The 23,553-nt window shown below is 58.5% G+C and overlaps 2 protein-coding genes across 6 annotated transcripts in view; one reads left to right on the top strand and one right to left on the bottom strand.

The window, feature by feature from the left end:
* The window catches only part of TOP3A (DNA topoisomerase III alpha), a 27,888-nt gene extending 16,312 nt beyond the window's left edge, over positions 1 to 11,576 (top strand). The window contains exons 12-19 of the mRNA XM_081805627.1: positions 575 to 760; positions 953 to 1,082; positions 3,758 to 3,871; positions 3,974 to 4,139; positions 5,645 to 5,788; positions 7,278 to 7,400; positions 8,861 to 9,510; positions 10,884 to 11,576. Coding sequence (XP_081661753.1) covers positions 575 to 760; positions 953 to 1,082; positions 3,758 to 3,871; positions 3,974 to 4,139; positions 5,645 to 5,788; positions 7,278 to 7,400; positions 8,861 to 9,510; positions 10,884 to 11,062 — 1,692 coding nt within the window. The 3' untranslated portion in view covers positions 11,063 to 11,576. The remainder of the gene's footprint in view (positions 1 to 574; positions 761 to 952; positions 1,083 to 3,757; positions 3,872 to 3,973; positions 4,140 to 5,644; positions 5,789 to 7,277; positions 7,401 to 8,860; positions 9,511 to 10,883) is intronic.
* A 5,387-nt stretch (positions 11,577 to 16,963) lies between these two features.
* MIEF2 (mitochondrial elongation factor 2) lies at positions 16,964 to 22,412 on the bottom strand. 5 transcript variants are annotated; one of them, XM_081805630.1, is made up of 5 exons: positions 22,274 to 22,412; positions 19,904 to 20,058; positions 19,524 to 19,704; positions 17,564 to 18,991; positions 16,964 to 17,472 (listed from the first exon to the last, which is right to left on the bottom strand). In XM_081805630.1, the coding sequence occupies exons 2-4, from the start codon at positions 20,045 to 20,047 to the stop codon at positions 17,937 to 17,939; spliced, it is 1,380 nt and encodes a 459-aa protein (XP_081661756.1). In that variant the 5' UTR covers positions 20,048 to 20,058; positions 22,274 to 22,412; the 3' UTR covers positions 16,964 to 17,472; positions 17,564 to 17,936. The 5 variants fall into 5 exon arrangements, with proteins under 5 accessions (XP_081661756.1, XP_081661759.1, XP_081661758.1 ...); XM_081805633.1 differs by having other exon boundaries at positions 19,904 to 20,054; positions 22,274 to 22,376; XM_081805632.1 differs by lacking the exon at positions 22,274 to 22,412 and adding an exon at positions 22,055 to 22,188.
* Positions 22,413 to 23,553: the final 1,141 nt, after the last annotated feature.

Genomic DNA, 23,553 nt, shown 5'->3' with positions numbered 1-23,553 from the left:
GCCTGCTTCTCCCTCTGCTTCTCTCTCTCTCTCTGTCTCTCATGAATAAATAAATAAAATCTTTAAAAATAAAAAAAAAAGAATAAATTGCCCCCAACTTTCTGAGACGTGGTGACAGTTAACGTTTGTGTCTGTGTCTGTGTGGACCTCCCATTATTTCCTTGGGATCCGTTCTTAGAAGGAGAATTACTGGCCGTGAGTATGAGTGTCTTAGGGGCTTTTGACAGATCGAGGCTCAGTAGACCCTTGATTACTTACCTGGTAGAAAATCACCGCAAACCCTGGGAGCCGGGGCTGCTGGCTACAGCTTTCCGTGTCTTGTACACAAGGGGTCTCTTGTTAGCTGTTACGCTTTTACCTCGTTTTCTCCTTCGGCTGGGTTTACGTCAGAAAACATCGGGCATGTTTGCCTGGCACTTCGTGCGGGTGCAGAACCTACAGGAGCCACGTGCCCTCTTCTGTGCAGAACTCGAGGCTGAAAGGTGGCCTAAACCAGGTCAGACTTCGGTGAGGCTGCGGTCCTTGGGCGGTAATATTCTGCAGGGAGTTGCAGACTCTTCTCTTGTCTTCCTAGGGAGATGAGCAGCGACTGTACGAGTTCATCGTGCGGCATTTCCTGGCTTGTTGCTCCCAGGATGCTCAGGGACAGGAGACCACCGTGGAGATCGACATTGCGCAGGAACGCTTCGTGGCCCACGGCCTCATGATTTTGGCCCGAAACTATCTGGACGTGTACCCATATGACCACTGGAGTGACAAGGTAATAAAGCGCAGGCCCAGTCAGAGGTCAGAGTTCACGTTCTCCGTGAGCCTCGGGGAGAGGGGAAGACAGTCGTGTTCCCGACCCTCATGCCGTTCGACGGAACAGGGCCAAGCGCTTCAAAATGGCAGTTGTCTTTTGCCTCAGTGCCGCGTGGAGTGATCGGACCGATGCTTCTGCTCCTCCCTGTAGACCCTCCCTGTCTACGAGAGAGGCGCCTGCTTCCAGCCCAGCACTGTGGAGATGGTGGACGGGGAGACCAGCCCACCCCAGCTGCTCACCGAAGCCGACCTCATCGCCCTCATGGAAAAGCACGGCATTGGTCAGTAGCCTGTCGTCGTGGTAACCAGCAGCTCTTGTACGTCTTCTGGTCTTCGTGACAGCTCTGCCGTGGGTGTCCTCTTCTTGATCCCCTTTATAGCTGAAGGGAGGCATAGAGAAGTTCAGAACATGCCTGAGGCCACGAGGTGTGCGAGGTTTTTTGTTTTTTTGGTTTGTTTTTTTAAGATTTATTTTATGTATTTTAGAGAGAGTGGGGGGGGGCAGGGGGCAGAGGGAGAGAATCCCAAGCAGACTCCACTCAGCACGGAGCCCCACGCGGGGCTCTATGCCGTGACCCAGAGATCACGACCTGAGCCAAACTCAACCCACTGAGCCACCCAGGTGCTCTGTTGTGCGAGTTATTAAAACCTTGGTCTGAGTAAGTCCACACTTAGGCTCTTAACCTCTGCTCCACCCCAGCTGGATCAGGACATGGATATGTCCCAGAACTCGGTGGGGGGGGCGGGGGGGGCTGGACTGGGAGCACCCTGGCCAGGTCCTGGCCATGGACTCAGGATTTTTGGCCCACACAGGGGTTTGTTTTTATCTCGAATAAGGTACCAACATTCAAAAGTTGAGAGATTCCACATAAACGTCTGTGTCTTCGTCTTGAGAAGTGTCGGGAGGTCTGGCAGCCCAAGCCTTCCCTCCCAGGTGGAAGCAGTTGGTTGAACTGGGAAGGCAGCTGCCTCTTCTCACTTGGCTTTGCTCACCAGTCGTTCCATGCCAGGCCCCGGCGGCGTCTGGGTTGGTCACCCTGCAGGTAGCCACAGCTGGCCGTGCTCGGAGTTTTCGTTACAGCGTTTCCCCTAATTGTTTAGGAACCGAAATGAGGTTAAACAAGAAATTAGGCCAGAATTGGTTTTCCCAATAGGTTCCGTGGCCACGGGTTGACAGGCAGGTCTGCTGCCCCCTCGTCTGTTTCATCACGACTCTGGGGATCGTCTCTGGCAAACCCAGTTCAGAAGGGCAGTGGCGTGGTGGAGAGAGAAGTGGCAGGAAGGAGAAGTAGAGCTCCCTGGGCGTGTTCCGGCAGCAGGCCGTGCCCCACGCGGCCACCTCACTACCCAGTGGCTTTTGTAGTTCTGTGACTTCGGAAGAAGGGCCCCTCTTGGAGTCCACTGGCCGTTGTCATGCTATCCAGAAAGCCTGTCGGCTTAAGTCAAATTAGAGTTCGTGTACCGCTCAGGATGTACTCATTACAAATGTGACGCTCACGAGAGCCAGACCTTGGTCTTGGCCCCGGGGACACAGTGAGGAATAAGGCCTAGGCATCCCGTGCCCGTCGAGGGCTCGTCTAGCAGGAGAAACAAATCAAAGCAACACACAAACACAGCCTGTTGGCTCTGCAGAGATCGGGCAGGGACCGTAAAACCTTACAGTAAGAGTTCCCGGGGAGTGAAGCAAGCCCGGCCCAGGCAGAGCATGAGGGAGCACAAAGGGCCCGGAGAGCACGTGGCCCTGTGGCGGGGAGCAGACGGGGTGGTCACAGAAGGTGAGGCTGGAAAGATGATTGGAGCCCAACTGCAGGGCTTGGCACGCTGGCCTGAGGGGCTTGGGTGTGGGCCTGTGGCTCGCAGAGAGCCGTTTAAGATTTCTGAGGAAAGGAGCAAAGAGAGCTGCATTTCTGAAAAACGTTAGCGGCGTTGTTGAGACATAATTCACATACTGATTTAAGATACTCAGTGTAGTCACAAAATCAGGCAAGTATCACCTTACTTAATTCTAGAACGTTTTCATCGCCTCCGAAAGCAATGCCATACCCCTTAGCAGTCTCACTCCATTCCCCCTCCCCTCCATCCCTCCAGGACTGGGCAACCACTCATCTTTCTGACTCAGTAGATTTGCATGTTTTACACAGTTTGTATACGTAGAATGATAAAGCGAGTGGCCTTTTGTAACTGTCTTCTTTCACTTCGCGAGTTCTCACGGCTCGTCCACATTGTAGCGCGAATCAGTACTTGCTTCCTTTCCATTCCCTGTACTGTTCCACTGTGTGCAGAGACCACAGTTTATCCATTCATCCGTTGGTGGAATTCAGGGCATTTCTGGTTTGGGGCAATTGTGAATAATGTCGCAGCGCACATTTGTGCATAGGTTTGTGTGTGGACGGGTTTGCGGTTCCCCTGCGTAGATACCTAGGAGTAGAATTGCCGGGTCTGATGGTCGCTCTTGTGTTTACCTTCTGAGGAACCTCTGGACCGACCTCCATGGCGGCTGCCCCATTTCGCGTTCCACCGGCCACGTGTGAGGGTTCAGGTTTCTCCGAGTTCTCGCCAACATTTGTTCTCTGTGCTTTTCGGTGATGCTTCACACCAAGTGGGTGTGAAGTGTGGTGTTTCTTTGTGCTTTTGAGTTGCATCTCCTTGATGACAGAGCTCCATTTGCAAAGATCCCTTTGGCCACAGCATAAGAAATGGGTTGGGTGGAGGATGCGACCAGAAAGGTGGAGACTGAGCACATTGTCCTGATGCCGAGGACGTGATGTGGGTTCCAGCCGTGGCTTTGCCACGTGGAGCGGAGGAGAAAGACTTAGAGGTGTCTCAGAGCTGGCGTGGGCCTGATGCAAGTGGAGGTGTCTTACCGAGAATGAGGAGTCCAGGCAGAGGAAGGTGCCTGTGGGACAGCGGGGAGGGGGGTGTCTGCATCACGCTGAGTAATGGAAGTGGCTTTCAGGGACCGATGCCACCCACGCGGAGCACATCGAGACAATCAAAGCCCGGATGTACGTCGGGCTCACGGCAGACAAGCGGTTCCTCCCAGGGCATCTGGGCATGGGGCTCGTGGAAGGTAAGCAGGAGGAGTTTGAGGTGGGTGGTTGCAGAGCCAGGCGGCTGAAGCCCCCGGGGGAGCCGCGTGGGGCCCCGCGGAACACTGCTCTTCTCCCTGCAGGTTATGACTCCATGGGCTATGAGATGTCCAAGCCTGACCTTCGGGCCGAGCTGGAAGCTGACCTGAAGCTGATCTGTGAAGGCAAGAAGGACAAGTGGGTGGTTCTAAGGCAGCAAGTCCAGAAATACAAGGAGGTTTTCATTGAAGCGGTGGCCAAAGCTAAGAAGTGAGTCCAGACCCTACTTGCCTGCGCGTGAGGTCATTTAGCTCTGCCTCCTGGGCTGTGCCCTTGCCCTGAGCAGTGAGAGCGGGGGAAGATTCAGCAGAAAGCGGGGGATGCGCCTCCTCGCTCCTCGTCACGTGTGCCCGTGGGTGCTTCAACGTCCCCCAGGCCAGTTCGCCTTCTGCAGGGCTGTCGTGCTTGGGTGCCCACGTGCAGCTGCTCCCCCTTCGGGTTTTCCTCCTGAGTTCTGTTCCTTCTGTAGAGCTTTGTCAGCCCAGAAACAGTAAGCAGAAAAATCTGGGCCAGTTATTTCAGGCTGTTGGCTTTAGAGATGCCATTCTCTGGATTTTAATTCTGTCTCAAGTTAACAGGCACACAGTCCTGAGCCGTAAATTCAGTGCTGCTGTCTGACACATTTGTTCTATGGAGTATTTGGAGGTGGTCACGTAGCAAGCAGTATGTGGGCCTGTTGTTGGGGAAATACACCTTTTCTGCCCCGTGCCAACTAGGGAAAGAAATGGATGAGCCGGGGCGCCTGGCTGGCTTTAGTCAGTAGAGCATGTGACTCTAGATCTCGGGATTGAGTTCAAGCCCCGTGTTGGGTGTAGAGATTACTTAAATTTATTTTTAGAGAGAGAGTGTGCTCGAGCACGCATGCAAGTTGGGGGAGAGACAGAAGGAGAGAGAATTTCAAGCAGATTCCGTGCTGAGCGCAGAACCTGACACGGGGCTCAATCCCACAACCCTGAGATCATGACCTGAGCCGAAATCAAGAGTCAGACGCTCAACCGACTGAGCCACCCAGGTGTCCCCCAAAATAAAATCTTTAAAAAAAAGGCCAGGGTGGGGAACGGATGAGCTAGTTTAAATGTAAACCCAGACAGGCATTTCTGGAGTGCGTGCAGGGACCCTGTGCAGTTTGATGTGAGGCCAGTGACAAGGCAAAAGTACCTACCTGTAGCTGGATCCCTCCTGGGAGCTGCTGGGAGCCAGAGAGGAGCCAGGGCTGCTTGGCCAACCTCTGTTCTCTGCATCAGGCCTGTGGTGAGCAGCCCCCTCCGCCCTGGTCAAATTCACCTGGTATGCACATAAGAATATTGTAGGGGGTGCGCCTGGGTGGCTCGGTCAGTTGGGCGGCTGCCTTCGGCTCGGGTCATGATCCCGGGGTCCTGGGATCGAGTTCCGCATCAGGCTCCTTGCTCAGCAGGAAGCCTGCTTCTCCCCTGCCTGCCATTCCCCCTGCTTGTGCTTGCTCTCTGTCTCTCTCTTGCTCTCTCTGTGTCAAATAAATAAATTAAATTAAATTAAAATATCGTAGGGGTACCTGGGTGGCTCAGTCAGTTAAGCATCTGCCTTCGCCTCGGGTCATAATCCCAGGACCCTGAGATCATGACCTGAGCCGAAGGCAAACACTTAACCGACTGAGCCACCCAGGCATCCCAATAAATAAAATCTTAAAAAAAAAAAACAAAACAAAGAATATTGTGAATGTTTTGCTCTTTCTTCAGATTGGATGAGGCGTTAGCCCAGTACTTTGGGGAAGGGGCAGAGGTGGCCCAGCAAGAAGCCATCTACCCGAGCATGCCAGAGCCCATCATGAAGTGTCCACAGTGCAACAAGGACATGGTCCTCAAGACCAAGAAGAATGGCGGGTCAGTGCCGTACATCTGCTTGCCCAGCACTTGCTGGGTTGGCTGGACACTCTCTGAGAGGCCCTGTCATTTCATTTCTGTGTCATTATTTAAAGGCGGTCCTACCGTTGCCGGCCCGTGGACTAGGTATTGGAGATAGAAGGGTAGCTGACAGGGACCTGGCCTTGGAGACGTGAAGTGCTCTGGGATTCAGAGGAGGTGGGGGATGATGGCGCCGCCGTGTCCCTTGTGGATAGGACATCGCCCACCCACCGTGTGGATGATGGTGGGGAAGGAGGAGCTGAGGAACCAGCTGGGTCTGAGTTCAGATCCCACTTCTGCCACATACACAAGTTTTGTGCCCCAAAGCAGGTTACGTTAGCTACTGAGCCCCAATTTTCTTTTCCATAAGCCTAGGTCAGTGGTGTCTACCATGGGAAGGGTGAGGATTTGGTGAAATGTCTCCAAAATCCAGCCCTGGGGGTCAGGAAGAGCAGAATTTGATCCCAGGTCCTTCATTCCTCCGACCCCCTTGGGTTCCCCGACTACTGACCCATCACTGGCCTGGGCACAGAGAAGGCCAGCCTGGCTCTCAAAAACCAGAGGTTAATGGGCCTGACCTGGGACTCGGGATGCCCACAAACACAAAAGGCAGTGCCAGGGTGGGCTTAGCCCAGTGCAGGATACTCGTAAATGCTCCAAGTGCTTGGGTCAGCCGGGGAGGTCTGGAGATCGTCCTGTGGGATTTACCGCTCCGAGGGGTATCTGCCAGTTTCCATTTCTGAGTTTGTAGGTTTGCTCTTTGAATAATTGGGCTTTGAGGTTTTGTTGGGTGGCTTTCCCCTGATCCAGCCATACCCGGGCATGCTCAGAGGACGTCATAGCCAGGCATGCTCAGAGGACTTTGTAAATTGTGTTCCCATTGGCTTTTCTGGCTCTAAAGTTTCGTGACTGGAAGCCGCAAAGAACTGTTGGCCGACGACGCAGTGCCGGTGTCAGGAATAAAGACTCTTCCATCAGACAGCTAGGGCTCTATTCCCAGCGCCCCTGCTTACTGCACGTGCATCCTTGGGCAGGTTTCCAGACCGCCCCCCGCCTGTTTGCCCCACTGTGAACTGAGGGTGCTGCTGGTCCCCATCGGGGTTGTCATGTGGAGAGGTCAGGGAGCATCTGAGAGCACGCGGCCTGGAGCCTGAGCAGAGCCCTCGGGACTGGGCCTTGCCGTGGCCCAGGAGTTGGTCAGTGGGTTGGTGGTTTCTAGGTAGAAAGCGGAGTCAGCAAGAGCAGTTTCTTTTTCTTAGGGAGATGAGAAATAAATGCAGGCCAGTTTTTCTCAGTCATTCAGTACCAGCGACTGCGTATCCATTTATGTGTCCTCCAGAAAAGTGAATGTCTCCTTTTAATCAGCCGGAGAAAATCTTCTTTGCCAGATGGGCGACAGCCCAGGAATGTGTATTTCCTGCAGTCTGGTGGCTTCTGCCCGACCCTGCTCCCTGTGCTCCCTCTCCAGGTTCTACCTCAGCTGCACGGGCTTCCCAGAATGCCGATCGGCCATGTGGTTCCCGGACTCTGTGCTGGAGGCCAGCAGGGACGAGAGTGTGTGTCCAGTGTGTCAGCCGCACCCTGTTTACAGGTGAGCTGGGCCCCTGCGAGGCTGGGGCGTGCTCGCCGCGCTCAGCAGCAGCTGGGTTGGTGGTCCTGAGTCGGCTTGTGTCCCACCCTTGCCTTTGTGGTGTGGAAGCCATGGGCCTGGGGGCAGGTCCCGGGGCAGCTCGGGAGGAGCCCTCCATGCACCTGAAGAACCACGAGGGCACCCTTTCCCTGCCCGTTCCAGCTAGATAGCTAGATTGCTAGATTGCTGCCCAGCCGAGTTGGGGAAGTGAATATTCCGGTGTCGGATAGTGTTTCCAGGCTCCTCCCAAAAGCCCAGAGCCCTTGGGTAGAACTGGTCCTCAAACCTTTTGGTCAGAGGACCCCTACACTCTTAAAAATCATTGAGGGGTGGCGCCTGGGTGGCTCAGTCATTAAGCGTCTGCCTTCGGCTCAGGTCGTGATCCCAGGGTCCTGGGATCGAGCCCCACATCGGGCTCCCTGCTCAGCGGGAAGCCTGCTTCTCCCTCTCCCACTGCCCCTGCTTGTGTTCCTGCTCTCGCTATCTCTCTCTCTGTCAAATAAATAAATAAAATCTTTAAAAAAAAATAAAAATAAAAATAAAAATCATTGAGGAAGGCACCCAGAGAGCTTTCATTGTGGGTTAAGTTTATCAATACTACCATATTCTGAATTGAAGTGGAGACGTTTTAAAAATGTACTTGTTAATTTTAGAATAGATACACTGCATACTAAGATAAATAGCATATTTTTACGTATTTCTAAAGCAAAAAGGTAAGAAGAAAATGCCTATTTGCAAAGCAGAAAACGGAGAAAGAAAATGCATCGTTTTCCATTTTTGTGAGTCTAACATCTGGCTCGACAGAGTTGGACTCTGGTGTGTGCTCCCAGTCAGTCCACTGGGCTGGTCATGTGGGCTCTAGCCTCCGGCAAGCTCATGCATATGGCATGGGAGGACGAGAGCACAACAGACGTAACTTCCTAGCCTTGTTACGAAATAGTCCTGACCTCACCAGCAGCGTCCAGGGGCCCAAGAACCACTGGTTATAGGAAGTGAACCTTTCCGAGGTTTCTGTGTTTTTTGTTTTTTAAGGTTTTATTTATTTGAGAGAGAGTGAGAGCATGAGCAGAGGGGAGGGGCAGAGGGAGAGGGAAAAGCAGGCTCCCCCCTGAGCAGGGAGCCCGATGCGGGACTCGATCCCAGGACCCTGGGGGATCATGACCTGAGCCGAAGGCAGACCCTTAACCAACTGAGCCACCCAAGCACCGCGCGGCTTCTGTGTTTGGGAGATTAACCGGGGCTTCAGATTTCTTCTGTCTCCCACTCTGAGCTCTCATGACACCCAGAGGGGCTTGTGGCTGGCAGGTGCTGGGGTGCGGGGGTGCCAAGGGGAGGCCCGGGGTGGGCGCAGCCCTCTGCGGACAAGGAGGAGACGCTTGCAGCTGGTAGTAAGGCTTTCTCGCATCTCCTGGCCTCGCTAGGTTGAAGTTAAAGTTTAAACGCGGCAGCCTTCCCCCGACCATGCCCCTGGAGTTTGTCGGCTGCATCGGCGGATGTGACGAGACACTGCGGGAGATCTTGGACCTGAGGTTCTCACGGGGCGCCCCCAGAGCTCCCCAGCCAGCCAGCCAGCCCTCTAACTACCTGCAGGCTAGCCAGTCCCTGAATAGAATGGCCAGCGCCCCCCGGGTGCTGCCCCCACCCCCCGCCGCCGCCGAGGGCAGCAACTCGGTGACCTGCAACTGCGGCCAGGAGGCCGTGCTGCTCACCGTGCGGAAGGAGGGCCCCAACCAGGGCCGCGCGTTCTATAAGTGTCACGGCGGCGGCTGCAGCTTCTTCCTGTGGGCCGACAGCAGCCCCTCGGAAGCCGGGGGGCCGCCCTCCTGCACGGCGAGACCCACCGGCGGCTTGCTGGGCCGCCCGCCCGCCACAGGGGACCGCCGGGGCGGGTCCGGCCGACCCGGAGATGAGGACGGCGGCGCGGGCATGTCCTGCCTGTGTAGCCAGCCCACCGTCACCCGCACTGTGCAGAAGGACGGGCCCAACAAGGGCCGCCGGTTCCACACGTGCGCCAAGCCCAGAGAGCAGCAGTGCGGCTTCTTCCAGTGGGTGGACGAGAACGTGGCCCCAGGTGAGGCGGGGTGCCCAGGCTCGGGTTTGCTTGGTGGTCTCCACCTCGGAGACCCGGGGCGGCGGAGGGAGGGACGAGGGCAGCGGTGGGGCTGGAGGTTCCAGAGGAAAGGCTGGTGCGGCTCTCGGAGCGGCCTGCCGCGTGCCCGGCGCTGTGCCAAGTATACCAGCTGTCGTCACGTCTGTCGGCTCGGCCCTGTGAGGCCGCGGAGGCCCAGGGTAAACGAGCTGCCCCTGCTCGGGGTCACACGGCCATGCGGCCCGAGGTCGGCCTGACCCCACAGCCCGGGGCTCCTCTAGCCTCCGTAGGCTCGCGAGGTCCTCGTCATCGGCCGCCTTCCTTCAGATGCGGAGCCTGGCCCCCCCTGGGGATGTCTAGGAACCCGCTCAGGCTTACACGGCTTGGGCCCGGTGCCCCGAAACCGGGTGTGGTGAGAATCGCCCCCCAGACATTGGAGCCGGGTGGATAATGCCCCCGGAGGCCCCCGAAAACGGCCCCCGCCCGCCCCAGTGCCCAGCAGAAGCTTAGCTCATGTGTGAGCATGGCCGAAAGGCCTGGTGGGAGCTCTGTTGTCGGGCAGAGCCGGGCCCCGAGCCTGCCTGTGGAACCTCGAGCAGAGGGCTTGGCCTCACAGCCTCATGGTTTCCTCAGTAAGATGGGCGCTTGTCCGCCTTCCTTGGGGTTCCTGTCTTATAAAAGAGTTAGGTGGTCTCAGGCTATGATTCTGACACACGGGGTTGCCAGCTCGCACGTACAGGAAGAACCCAGAAGGCTCGGTAAGGTGCCGGGCTGGCTGCCGGTGGCGGAGGGGGGCCGGAGACAGCCAGTGCAGCGACAGGCTCGCGTTGGAAGTGTGTGAGGAGCGGTGGTTCGGGCGTGCAAGGCTCCCTTGTCGCCCTGTTGGAAGGAAGCGCTGTCTGACCTCCAGGCCAGCTGATCAGTTGTCCTGGGCGCCAGGGCAGTCAGAATTAAGAGGCCTGTTTGAGGCGTGGAAGAATCCAGAACTCAGTTAACTTGCATGGGAGGTGGGGAGCAGGTGGTTGGTCACGGGCCTGCCGGGTTTCGCTACTTCTCCAGCAGCCTCAGGCCCGTTGGCTGGACCTCTGCTTCCGGAAGGAGGACGTGCGTGAAGTGACAACAGTGCCCTCTTCATCAGGATAGTGATTGTGGGCCAAGGCCTTCAAGGGCTCCGGGTTCTTCAGGGAGTGGCGTTGGGGCCACTGAAGGTGGCAGGAGGGAAGGGAGCCTGGCCTGGGGGTGGACGCAGCCATGCAAGGCTGGGGGGACACCCTGCACCAGACACTCGGACCTGGACTTCCTGCCTCTTCAGTGTGTCTGTTCCGAACTCAGCCTTCCCCTAATTCTTCCCACAGGGACTTTCGGAGCCCTGACCTGGCCAACAGGCAGAGAAAGAGCCCAGGGGCCAGAGGCCAGAAGCAAAAGAGCCCGGGCCAGTTCCACAGACACGGGGTCCACGCCCAAGAAACCCCGGAAATGCAGCCTTTGCCACCAGCCCGGACACACCCGTCCCTTCTGTCCCCAGAACAGATGAGGCAGGGGAGTGGAGGGAGGGCTGCTTCCTCAGACCTGCCCCTTTCCTCTCGGGAATAAGCCCTTTTCACTAGGACCTTCCCCGCCCTGTGGAGGCCTTGAGGAAAGCGGTGGCTTCTGGAGCCTGGCCTAGCTGTGCTCGGGAGTCAGGATCCAGACCGCTTTCTGGAGAAGTCCATCTCGGGCGGATAGTAACCCCCGGCCTGGGGCTTCTCACTGCTGGTGCTGCGGAGCATTTAGCAGCGGGGTGGGCGCATCCTGCGCTGTGGCCTCCGGGGCTTTCTTCCCTTCCGGAAAGTCCCCTCGAGGGACCGGCACTCCTGTTCCAGGCTCCGGGCAGCCTGGACAGGGCTCCGCTCGCGGACGTTCTGAGAAAGGAGGGTGTAATGCAAGAACGTGGCTCTTGTTCTAAAATTGTGTCCATCGAAGAAGCTTTGTCTTTATCGGGACGCCGCTGCGGCCGGGACACCCCATGGCTCGTGTGCCTTAATAAAGAATCCTGTCCCTCTGCTCTGGTGGGTGTGGTGCACTGGTGACCGATGATGGCAGAAGCGGCGGCCTCGGACCCCAGCCAGGGCTCGAGGGACCTCTCACCGACCTCTGGCCCTCTTGGCCTCTCCTCCCAGCCCCACGAACGGCTTGCCCCGCAGAGCAGAGCAGAGAGGCCATACGAGATGCAGAATGCTTCCACTCTGTGCAGGGGTGGCCTCGTCCCTTGTGTGTCTTTACAAAACCCTGTGAATGATACGTAACCATGTGGCTTTATTTTGCTGGTTAGGAGATAAGCAGGAATGGGTGTGAGTTGCCAGGAGTTGCGTTGCTGGCTGGTGAAGAAATGAACAGCCCTCACTCTTGGACTCCTGGCTCCGTACCCTCCAGTTACACCAGTTGCTCTTGGAGCATCTGAACAGTGGGGTGGGTCACGGCCCTGCCTTTGTGTTTTCGTCCCCAGCCCCCCAGCCCTTGGCAGCCACCAGTCTGCTTTCTGTCTTGGTGGCTTTACCTCTTTGGAACAGTCCCTGTAAATGGAATCACAGAGCCTGTGACCTGCCGTCTGGCTTCTCTGCCTTCGCGTATCGTCTGCAAGGCTCACCCATGAGCACGCGTCAGCATGTGATTCGTCTGTGTGACTGAGCGATACTCCATCCTGTGGATGAACCACATCATGTCCATCCGGTCAGCTGATGGGCATTTGCGTTGTTCCCACATTTTGGCTGTTGGGAACGGTGCTCATAGAAACTCACGTACAAGATTTGAACACCTGTCTTCAATTTTGGGGGGTACATACTTGGGACCAGGTCTGCCGGCTCTTATGGGAATTCTGGGTGACCTGTTTTCCCCAGCAGCTGCCCTGTTTCTCGTTCCCACCGGCAACACACGAGGGCTCTCCACCTCCTCGCCAATGTGTATTTTCCTTTATTTATTTTTATTATGGCCATCCTAAGGAGTGTGAAGTGTTCTCTCATTGTGGTTCTGACTCTCATCTTCCTAATGACCATGGATGCCGAGCATCTTTTCACGTGCCTGTGGGCCACTTGCGTATCTTTGGAGAAATGTCTGTTCGAGTCTTTAGCCCATTTTTCTTTCTTTTTTTTTTTTTTTATTTATTCATGGGAGAGAGAGAGAGAGGCAGAGGGAGAAGCAGGCTCCCCGCTGAGCAGGGAGCCTGATGCGGGACTCGATCCCAGGACGCCGGGATCATGACCTGAGCCGAAGGCAGACGCTTAACCATCTGAGCCACCCAGGCGCCCTTTAGCCCATTTTTCAAGTGGGTTTTGTTGCTGAGCTATAGGAGTTCCTTAGAGATTCCGGATTTTAGACGGATTTGTGGATTTTAATCTTTCCACAGGTAACTCCCGTGTGTGCCAAGACCAAAAGCTATTTGGGTGGATTGTACCAAGGTCAGACCTGGCTCGGGTCCTGCGCCTTAACCGCTGAGCCTGAGCAGCCCCATTTGTAACAGGCTCTGGGCAGAAGGTTGCGGCCAGGCCGGATGGCAGTGAGAAATTCCCGAGCAGAACCCGTGAGGGAGTTTTCCAGGTGTCTCAATGGCCCGCTCAGGCTAGCAGAGTTCAGGTGATGAGAAATTGAACTTTCCCCACCTAACTGTGACTGGAAAGGTGTGACCCCTGAAATGACCCCCGTCTGCAGCTTGTGCAGTGCAGGACCAAGGTGAAAACGACCCCAACTTACTGAGCACTGGACCAGGTGGGTCATCCACGTTTCTCATCCAGCCTCCCCGCAAGGCAGCGCCTGCGACCCGTCTGCTAGTGGAGACTGAGGCTCAGACGGGGAAATGCTTTCCCCTATAAGCAGCCGAGCTGGAATTGGAGTCTGCCGCCATGCCTACACCTCAAAGCTCTGGGAGAATCCACGCCGAGGTGAAGGACCGATCGAACACGCTCGAGAGTCTGGCCTTCCCACCAGCCTGAAGGCCCGGCCCCATAAACTAAGTTGTCTCGGGAAATCGGCAGCCGTGCAGAAAGGGCCCAAAACAGCCTTCCCGGAACCATTCCTGTTGGTCTCTGGAATACACCCTGGGCCTCGTCCACTGCAGCCTTACTAGCTTCCGTGAATCTAGTGCCTCCAAATTATAATGGTGCTGGGTTGTTTTTATTGTAGTATCTTTATTTTTCTGATTACAGAAGTGTACTTCTGAAAAATGCCAATGTGTAAGCCATTGGTGATGGACCAGGTTGAGGGCCCTCGTTTTAGGGAGAACAGGACAGAGGTAGAGCAGTGGCCTCGGACGGCAGGCTGTTGGGTGAGGCTTCCAGGCCCCGCCCCGGCCCCTGGGCCCCGCACCCTCCTGGGCCCCCGCCAGCCACATAAATGGCCAGCCACCTAAGTCGCTGTCTGAAGGGGAAGGGCCGTTTGCTACCGAAACTCAGGAAGTCCTTTCCTCGTCCGCCTCGGACACCAGCTCAGAGGCACCTGTTCTCGTGGTAGATTCTGGCCCCCGAGGCAACCAGGTGGCTCCTCGGCTGACTCCAGGGAGTCAGCCCGACTCGGTGCACTCCAGGCAGGTGTGGCGAGCCGGAGACAGCAGGCACAGCTCCCGGGAGTGTGCCTCGATTTCCACTGTCCGCTCCAAATCGTAAAGTCTGCGGAAAGGGCGTTAGGAGCCCACAGCCGTGGGGCAGTGGGGCCGGGATGGGGGTGGATGCGTGCCCCCCTGGGCTCCCGCCTCCCAGACGAACCTGTTCGCCCCTTCCTGCCCACCCGGGGCTCTGGGCTGGTTTTCTGGCCTGCTAACCGAAGTCCTTCCAGAATGCAGTTTGGCAGCTTCCTCAGGGTCGGAACACTGAATACTTTCCACTCCCAGGAATGTCCTATGCCGCAGTGTGCATGCGCAGAGACTTTCTTCAGGGTGTGTTGGCTTAAGTACAGTTTGCCCCCTGCTTATCTTTGGGGGATACGTCCCAAGACCCCCCAGTGGTTGCCTAAAACCACAGATAGTACCAAACCCCACATACGCTGTTTTACTATGTCTTTTCCTATACCTACATATGAATGAGTTTAATTTCTAAATTAGGCGCAGTAAGAAATTCACAATAACTGGACGCCTGGGTGGCTCAGTTGGTTAAGCGACTGCCTTCGGCTCAGGTCATGATCCTGGAGTCCCGGGATCGAGTCCCACATCGGGCTCCCTGCTCGGCGGGGAGTCTGCTTCTCCCTCTGACCCTCCCGACCCTCCCCCCTCTCATGCTCTGTCTCTCTCTCAAATAAATAAATAAAATCTTTAAAAAAAAAAAAATTCACAATAACTAATAGAACCGTAACGATATATTGTAATAAAACATACGTAAATGTAGTCTCTCCCTGTCAAAACTACCTTATTTTAGCCACCCTTCTTGTGGGGACGTGAGGTGGTTCAATGCCTATGGGATGACATCAGGAGAATGACGTGGGCGTTGTGGCCCAGCATGAGGCTGCTGTGGGCACGATACATTGGGAGGATCATCTGCTTCTGGTCTGCAGCTGGCCATGCAGAACTGAAACCGCAGATAAGGGGGACTGCCGTCATAGCAAAGATTGGGACAACCGGGCAGGCCAGCTCTAGGGAATGAACGGTACCCCCACTTGAGAGATTATCCTACAGCTAAGTGTTCCTGAAGAGAAGGGCCTAGACATGGGTTTACAGAAAGGAAGCGTCTTATATATGGTAAGATCAATTCTAGAGTTCTCTTAGGGTAGAAGTGATAGCAGTGGCATATTTTATATTAGTAAGTTTCTGTTTGCCATGGGGGGGTGTCTTTTATCTGCACCGGCGATCCCTTTGTTCTGAGCAGGGGACATCTCTGCCATACCACAGTCATCTGAACTCCTGGCTTTGGGTCACTTGGTAAAGCTAAGCCGAGGACATGGATGGCCTGCTTCTGCCACTGCGGCCAGAGTCCGAGTATGAAGACATTTAAAGCCCGGGCTGAGACCACAAGTGACTTGGAACTGTCCTTGCATGAAAGGCGCGAATGAAACTGATGAACAGCTACTCTGGGCGCTGAATGGGCCAGCCCAGCACACAAGGCCCCGAAAAGCCTCCTAGCGAAATAATGATTTGTTTCCGATTCTCTGGCTAGAAACTGAAGTCCCAGACGTTAACCTTGGGTAGATGATGTAACCAGGAGCGCCTGCTTTCTCTCCCTTTTAATTCATCCTGATGTTGTCTTACCGAAATGGTGGTGTGAGAACTTCGGAGCCACCTGAAGCACGCGGCCTCCACAGAGGGGACCGCGTGTTGGGGTTTGGTCATCTAAGAAGAGGAGCTCTGGACCCAGCTGGCTTCCAGACGGCTGCCCCCTGGCCGTGCCCAGCCAGCCCTTCAGCAGGGGTCCCGAGGAGCCCAGCCTTGGTCAGACGCAGGCCTGGCACGGGGCGCCCCTTGCCATGCTCGGGCCTCGTGACGCTGGTCATGGGGGAGGCAGCAGGGGCCCACAGTGGGGCTCGGGGGTGGTTTCCTTTGTGCCAGGCGCTGAGCTCACACTGCACGCCGGCATTTATCCCACTCAGCTGCCTGAGAGCTTGCTATTACACAGTCCCCCATTTTCCCGACAAGAATACCAAGGCCCCGCCCAGTCTGCCTCCAGGCCGTTCCCTTGCCCACACTCGGCCGCCACAGCCCCCACGACAGGTGCTCAAAGCTCCCCGTGCACCAGCCCCCCGCCCTTTGACCCTCACCACAGCCTCTCTGTGGAGCCACCCAGCCGTCTGAATGCCCCTGAGGCAGAGCCCCCATGACCTCCCGGGGCAGCCCCGGGCCTGCATCCAGAGGCGCACAGACGCAGCTCATCGGTCCCAGGTGCTGGCCCTCAGACGAGGGAGGACATTGATCCTGCTCCTTGTCCCGGACTCACTGCTCAAAGACGTGGGGGGTGCCTCAGGAAATAGGACAGGATGGGAAGGAGAAAAGCAGGATGGGAACAGCGGCTGTAGTCAGACACATGGCCCGGGGCCCTCCCCAGGCCCCGCTTGTCATCTGTGGTGACAGAGGAAGTGAGCCCCAGCCCTGACTCCTGTGGGGACCCTGACATGCTCTCACTTCCCTGTCTGGGGCGGCGGGGGGAGGGGGGCTGTTCCCCACTTGTGGAGCCACCAGGAGGCAAGGGGGGTAGAGACCTCACAGTTCTCTGAACACTGACGTGCTGGCCGAGGGGCTCGGGGTCAGCCCTACCCACCACAAAAGCACAGGGGGGGCTTGAGAGTTTAGACCTCGGGGGGGGAAAAGTCCCTCACTCGTCGGTTCCCATCACTAAAGTGAAACATCACACCGGGAACCCTGTAATATTCTCTCCACACGATCTACTTTTCCAATTAAACCCTAACTCCTCCAGGCTGATCCCAAGACCCATGGCCAAGCTTCCAGAACTGCGTGTAAGAGCCCAGCCCAAATCACACAGACGTCTGGAGTTTCCCCTTTTATTCTTACTCACATTCTTTGAGGCATAGCTTTGCTTCAGCAAGAAGGATACCAAAGCCAGGAGGGATGTCTGGGAGGTGAGGCAGAACCCCCTCCCCACTGGTGCCAGGCTTCAGCGAGAACTCAGGCGGCGGCGGGGCGTTCACGGTGGCTCTGTGGGGGCCAGGCCTGCTCCGCCGGCCTTGGGGGCGGGGGGGAACGGCCTCTGCTCTCCGGCCGGGCCCAGCAGCAGCTAGTGGGGCGTCCTCGGCTCCAGGCAAGGCGGGCAGCGCAGGGGACTCTGCATCCCGAAAACGGCCCAGGTGGAGAGAAAGGGGCCTTCCCCTGAGGTCCGAGGTGGGCAGCACGTCACACTGAACTCCTGCTCCGGGCTCGAGGCGAGAGCTTGACAAGCCAACTAGACACGCAGGTGACATGGGGGGACGCAGCCTTCAAGTCCACCCCGGAGCTGCAATCTGGGGAGGGGATCAGGAGGTAGCAGGTGACTCCGGCCCCTGGGGGACGAAACAAACACTCAGTATTTACCACCCAGCACCAGAAGCATCGAGACGCCTGAGCTGGCACCCGGGGAAAGTGCTAACTCACTCTCTCAACGGAAGAACGGAGCTGCCTTTATCCCCTGCCTAGGACAGCAGCAGCCGTGTCCTGTCAGCGCGGTCAGTGCAGGTGACGATGTCCCGAGCCCAGGGTCCGGGGGGCGGCCTGGGCACGTGTGCGTGGCCGGCGCTCCGGGCTGTCCCCACAGGCAGCCCGGCCGCGCTCTCCGGGCCTGGGGGGAGGGGGGGCTCCCGTGATAGCTGCCCACGTACATGCTAGCCCCATGGGCTTACAGAGCGCAGCCCCCTCTTTCCTTCTGGCTAAAGCAAGAGAAAAAGTGCTCTCCAAAGGCCGGGGCGGTGGGGGGGCGCTCCCCGCTCCCCCGCATGAGACCCGCGCCGGCCGCCCCGCCCCCACCCAGCTAGAGCAGCCGCTCGGGGGCCCGCAGGCCGCTGTACAGCGCGAAGCCCAGCGCGTCGATCTCCTCCGCGCACAGGCCGCCGAAGAGGTTCACGGCGGGGTTGAAGTGGCGCGGCAGGCTGGCCCGCTCCAGGCCGAGGACGAGCGCCTCCAGGGCCTGCAGGAAGCGCTGCCCCAGGGCCGCCTCGGCCCAGTCGGCCTCGGCCTCCCCCAGGCGCAGCACCACCTGGCTCAGGTGGCACTGGTCCAGCCGCGCCAGGGCCGGGTGGCCGCGGCACACCCCGCACAGCAGCCGCAGCAGCCGCCGCCGGGCCCCGGCGTCGCGCGCATCCAGGGCCCGCAGCCGGGCGGCCTCCGCGGGGTACCAGTCCTGCAGCCACAGGCTCCCGGCCAGGCCCTCCAGGGGCCAGGCCAGGAGGACGGGATCTTCGGCGGCGGCGCCCGGGACGGCCAGCAGCACGGCCACCGAGAGCTCCAGGCGCTCGTGCTGCACCTCAAGCAGCGGCTCCTCCGAGGCCACGCTGGGCCGGATCAGGCACCCGAGGAGGCCGCCGATGGCCGGCCAGTTGACGGAGGAGGCCAGGGCCTTGCGGAGCAGCTCCAGCGGGCCACGCGGAGACAGGTAGCCGCCCACCAGGAAGCGGTCCCAGGGGCTGCTCCCGCGGGGACGGAACTCCAGCTGAGTCCTGCGCACGGCCCAGCAGCGAGGGTCCCTGGCCACAGTGTCCAGCCCGGGCACCAGGTCCCACAGGCCCCCCTCGAGCGCCAGGGGAACGAGCAGGCGCACGCGGTCGGCCGCCCCCGCCTGCAGCCCGTCGTAGAGCGGCCCGCTGGGCACCAGCGCCCCGAAGGGCAGTTCCGGGAACTTGTTCCGCAAGTAGGCCTGCAGCTCGAGGGCGATGTCAGTGGCCAGCTGCTTGGCCAGAGCCACCTGGGCCGCCGGGATGGTCACGTGGTCCCGCTCGAACGCCAGCAGCTTCTCCTGGAACGTCAGGCACAGCAGTGCCGGGGAGCCACGCGGTGGCGACATCTGAGGACCGGTGTCTGTGGGCCTCTCTGCAGAACGAACGGGTCAGGGACCGTGTCAGAAGACCCCCCCCCGTCAGGAGCCAAGAGAACTCCACCCAAGCTGCATCACCACCAAGCAACACCCTGGGCCTCGTTTCTTCTCAGCCGTACAAGGACCACCTGAGAGCGCTTAGCGCGAGTTCACATATACTGAGCACGTGACGACAAACCTCATTGCCCCAGACGCCCGGTGCCCTCAAACAGCCTCCTGTACAGTGGGAAGGCAGGTTCTGGCCCCCGTTTCCCCATCTGGGGCCCCTCACCACCATAACACTGCTGCCACGCTCTGGGACCCCCCTCCAAGTCCATGTCTCAGAGGCAGGAGCCTTGGCACGACCCAGGAGGTTAGGAGGGCAGAGAAACAGGCCCCTGCTGAACATGCCGGGAGGCTGCCGTCTTGGAGGAGCAGGGACCGGCCTAGGGTCACACGGTCAGTCAATGTAGAGCCTGGGTTCCAGCTCCCAAAAGGGACCAGCAGAGGGGGACCCACCCAGGTCAGAGGGGAAGGGGTGCCACTCACCTGGGGCAGCTGGCGAGGGGCCGGGGAGTGACAGGGGCTGGCTGAGCGCAGCAGGTGGGCTCCGGGGCTGTTGACGTGGCGTGGCCTTGAGGAGGCTCAGTTCCTTCCAGCTCTCCTCCAGGCATGTGCTGTCCCCCTTGGTGTCATCTTCATCTCGAGGGCTGGTGGCCCTGTCAATGAGCTGCAGGCAGAGCGACAAGGATCAGAGCATCTGAGGCCTGGGCGGCCATGCCAAAGCTGCGGGCAACGCCAAGCAGGTTGCTGGGGTAGAGAAGCAGGTCCCCACCTTGGGCAGTACCCCCCCCCCCCACCGGCTGTATGCCCAGCCCTGCTGTCCTCCTCCGGGAGCCCCAGGTGTAAGCGGCTCAGCCTGGCCTTACCCGCTTCACAGCCAGGGTAGCAATCCCCAGCACGGCGGCACCGCCCACGCCCAGCACCAGGCGGGCATTGGCCAGGAGGAAGTCCACGGTGCCGCCCAGCACCTCATCACGCTGCTTCCCCCGCTTCTGGGAGAACTCCGCCATGGTCCGTCTGCCTGTAAGAGAGCCCATGGGGGGGGGGCGGCGCCTGGGTGGCTCAGTCGTTAAGCAACTGCCTTCGGCTCGGGCCATGATCCCAGGGTCCTGGGATCGAGCCCCACATCGGGCTCCCTGCTCAGCGGGAAGCCTGCTTCTCCCTCTCCCACTCCCCCTGCTTGTGTTCCCTCTCTGTATCTCTCTGTCAAATAAATAAAATAAAATCTTAAAAAAAAAAAAAAAGAGCCCAGGGGTAAAGACAGCTCTGTGGGGGCGGCCAGGCTGCCCAGTGGGGCAGACCCCATCAGGCTGGGGCTGCCACGAGTGGAGCCCGTGAGGGGCGTTCCTGGGAATTTCTCAGGAGAAGGGGTTTCTTGGGAGGAGATGGGGAGCTGCCCAAGCCCCCTCCCCCAAACCTGCAAACAGCTCACCCACGCCCTAGACAGGGGAGCTCCTATAGAAAGGCCCTGAGACTTGTGGCAGGTCAGAAAAGGAGGCCCATCTTCTCCATCCCACCCTCAAGGGCCCCGGACATCCCCTAAGACTGTGAGTCTTATCATCGCTACCCCCATTTTAGGGACCCAGACCCATGAGTGCAAAGCGTCCTGACTCTGGCCCACTCCCAGAGTCCGATCAGTCTCCTGGGGCCTGCAGCCAGCTCCCTGAGGCTGCTTCATCCTGCTTCCTAACCAGGGCTGGGCATGGGCAGGAGAAAACCAAGGCCTAAAGAAGTCACAGCTTGCCCTGGAGGGCCCTCAGGCCTTTGAGAGGACTTCAGTGAAGCTGAGGGGGCCACAATTCCCCCCCAGATCTCAACAGGGTAGCCCCCCAGAGGGAGAGCAATCGAGTCAAAGGACAGGATGAGCGAGGTGGCCCACGCCTCCCAGGGAGGCAAACGTCAGTCAAGGTTGAAGGCCTGGTTGTGGGGGCAGCAAGCAAGGTAACTCTAAAGACCCCAAAAGGGGTGCGTGGCTGGCTCAGTCGGTGGAGCATGCGACTCTTGATCTCGGGGTTGTGAGTTCCAGGCCCACATTCAGTGTAGAGATTATTTAAAAATGAATAAATAATAAAGGACCCTCCCCCCCTCCCCAAACAGAGAACTGGCCCAGTGCCTCTGGACAGGGGCCTCTCTGGGCCCCTCAGGTTTGGGACAACGGCAGGGGCAGTGGGGATAGGGGAGCAGCTGTCCTCAGAGACTGGAAGCCCAAGCAACAGAGAAGGGAAGGTGAGGGCCCGAAGCTGTTTGTTCACCTGTAAAATGGCACAGCCGTGGAGAAGGGTTTACAAGTGGGGAGCCTAGAACCGTAAGGCTGGGTACGGCCGGGCGCTTGGAGAGGCAGAGATCTTTCCCAGGCCACCAAGCTCCAGGGTTCCGGTTCTGCCCTCAGGCCCTGAGAGCTTGGGGTTGGGTGGGGTGGGGTGGTGTGTGTGTGTGTGTGTTGTGTGTGTGTCCCAGATGCAAACTCAGGGAACCTGTCAGATACCAGGCAGAACTGTCTGTCTGCGGATGCCTGAGCAGATGACCTGAACAGATGACCATGGGCTCAGACTAGCTCAGGCACCAAGGACTTGTGCCCTCTCTGCTCTGCTGTGGGTGCCCAGGGCTCAGTTGCCAGGTGACAAGATGCCTAGGGCAGTTGAAGCCTGAATCACCGCGGGAGTCAGCCCCAACCCCCGCCCCCAATTTGCCCAGACTAAAAATAGGACAAGAGGGCTCTGGGGACTGGGTTGGTGGAAGGCTAGCGGGGGGGGGGGGTGACCCACCAAAGCCCCGCAGCCACTTTTAGTTTCCTCAGCGCTGATCAATACTGCCAGCCATCTCCGGCGGGACCAAGAATCTACTTGCAAACTGTAAAGCACTTTAAATTACCTACTACCTAAACTGAACTCAGCCCAACCCCTGGCGGGGTCGCGCAGGCCCCAAACCGAAGCCTTCCAACTCGGGGCGCGGGTGGTTAAAAATAACCCGACTCAGCGTCCTGAGGTGCCTCCCGTCCTTCCCCTCCTCCGCCACACCTACTGCCCGCGGCCGGGGCTGAGCGGGCCGCGCAGCAACCCCTGGTGGGCCTGTGAAGGCCCGGTTCACGGGGAGGGCACCCAGGCCCCGAGAAACGCAGTGATGTGCCCAAGACGTGAAGCGGCAGGCTAGACACTCGAACTCCAGCCTGGGGCCCAAAGTCCTTCCCTCCTTCCCGGGCCTTGACCGCGGGCCCCGGCGGAGACCACGCCCCCGACCTGCGTCCGACGCACGCTCCACGCCCGGGCCTGGGTGACCAGGGCCGCCCAGCCCCTCTCCGGCTGTACGTGCGTCGCGGCTTCAGCACAGCGACCGGAGGACACAGCGGGTGTGCTTGGGCCCCCGAGCCCAGACCCGTCTGGGAATGGAACTCGGAGGACCCGGGAACCGAACACCGAGGCCCCGGTGGTGGCCGCTGACCTCCGACGCACGCAGAAACGCTCCAATCGGAGCGCCCGAGGCCCCTCCCACGTTCCAAAATACTGAGCGGCTTGGGCAATGATGAGCAGGCCACGCCCCCTCGTCGACAACCCAGTCCTTCGGGGGCGGGACTCTCGGACGCACTCCAGATTTAAAGGCGCAGGGCTGCATTCCGAAGGTGTGGGGGCGGTGACCGGGTTCAGAAGCGGGTCCCTAGAGCCCGTTGTGAAGGCGTGTGTGCTTGCGTGTGAGGCAGCGGTGTAGAGAAAGCTGTCTGGGCTTACGTTGTTTCCGGGACCTGGCAAGCAGGTGGTACCTGGCCCGAGGGCCCGCTTGCCTGACCCTTTAGGTCACCCTGAGTGTGCCGTGGGGGCTTCGTTATTTTATCTGTTGGCCCGCGGGGCACACAGCGTGACTCAGGAGGCCACCCCTGCCACCTGCTCCGTGTGACCGTGTGCGGGCCACTGCACCATTCTGGCCTCAGTTTTCTCTGCTATGAAATGGGTATCACAAGGGCCCCTCCTCCCTTACGAAGGATGATTGTGCATATAACCTGTGGCTCACTCGGCATTTATTTATTGGGGACCTACTATGTGCCGGCTGGTGGGGGAGCAAGGAAATAAAGAGAGACAAGGGTGGATGTTGACTTTAAGCGGGAATAATAACGTGCCACTTACTGAGCGCCTGCTGTATGCTGCGACTTACACCTGCGTTTGTTTCTGGCGACAACCTTAGGAAGCATTGCACAAATGAGGAAACTGAGGCCAGGAGCAGACCTGGGGTTTGCCCAGAGCCCCAGGACCCAAGGACCCAGGCATCCTGCTACCATTCATTGGTCGCCATGCAGGGCCCAGTGAGGGGATAGAGACTCCCGGGTCCGTGCGCCCCCAGGCCTGGGTCCATAATCTCTCCAGAGGTCACGGCCAGCCGCTGCCGCAGCCCAGGGGACAGTGCTTGGACCTGCAGGGTCTGTGATACGCGCCCCCCATAGGTCGCTGGAACTTAGCCTACGAAGGCTTCGGAAGCACAGAGGGAGCCCGGACTTTTCGAGGCCCCTCTGGTCAGCGAACAGACGGGG

Source organism: Leptonychotes weddellii, chromosome 15, assembly GCF_054177405.1.
Source record: "Leptonychotes weddellii isolate Sample4059 chromosome 15, ASM5417740v2, whole genome shotgun sequence".
NCBI lineage: Eukaryota > Metazoa > Chordata > Mammalia > Carnivora > Phocidae > Leptonychotes > Leptonychotes weddellii.
The sequence above is the reverse complement of the archived record's forward strand: the minus strand, read 5'-3'. Positions and strand labels throughout refer to the sequence as shown.

Bases quoted from the DNA above. Each gene is read 5' to 3' on its own strand.
- MIEF2 (XM_081805629.1), bottom strand. From the start codon at position 20,134: ATGGCCCGAGCCGAAGGCAGTTGCTTAACGACTGAGCCACCCAGGCGC. The intron at 19,705-19,903 runs GTAAGGCCAGGC...CTCTGCCTGCAG, and splicing joins CTACCCTGGCTGTGAAGCGG to CTCATTGACAGGGCCACCAG. The intron at 18,992-19,523 runs GTGAGTGGCACC...TTCGTTCTGCAG, and splicing joins CCCCTCGCCAGCTGCCCCAG to AGAGGCCCACAGACACCGGT.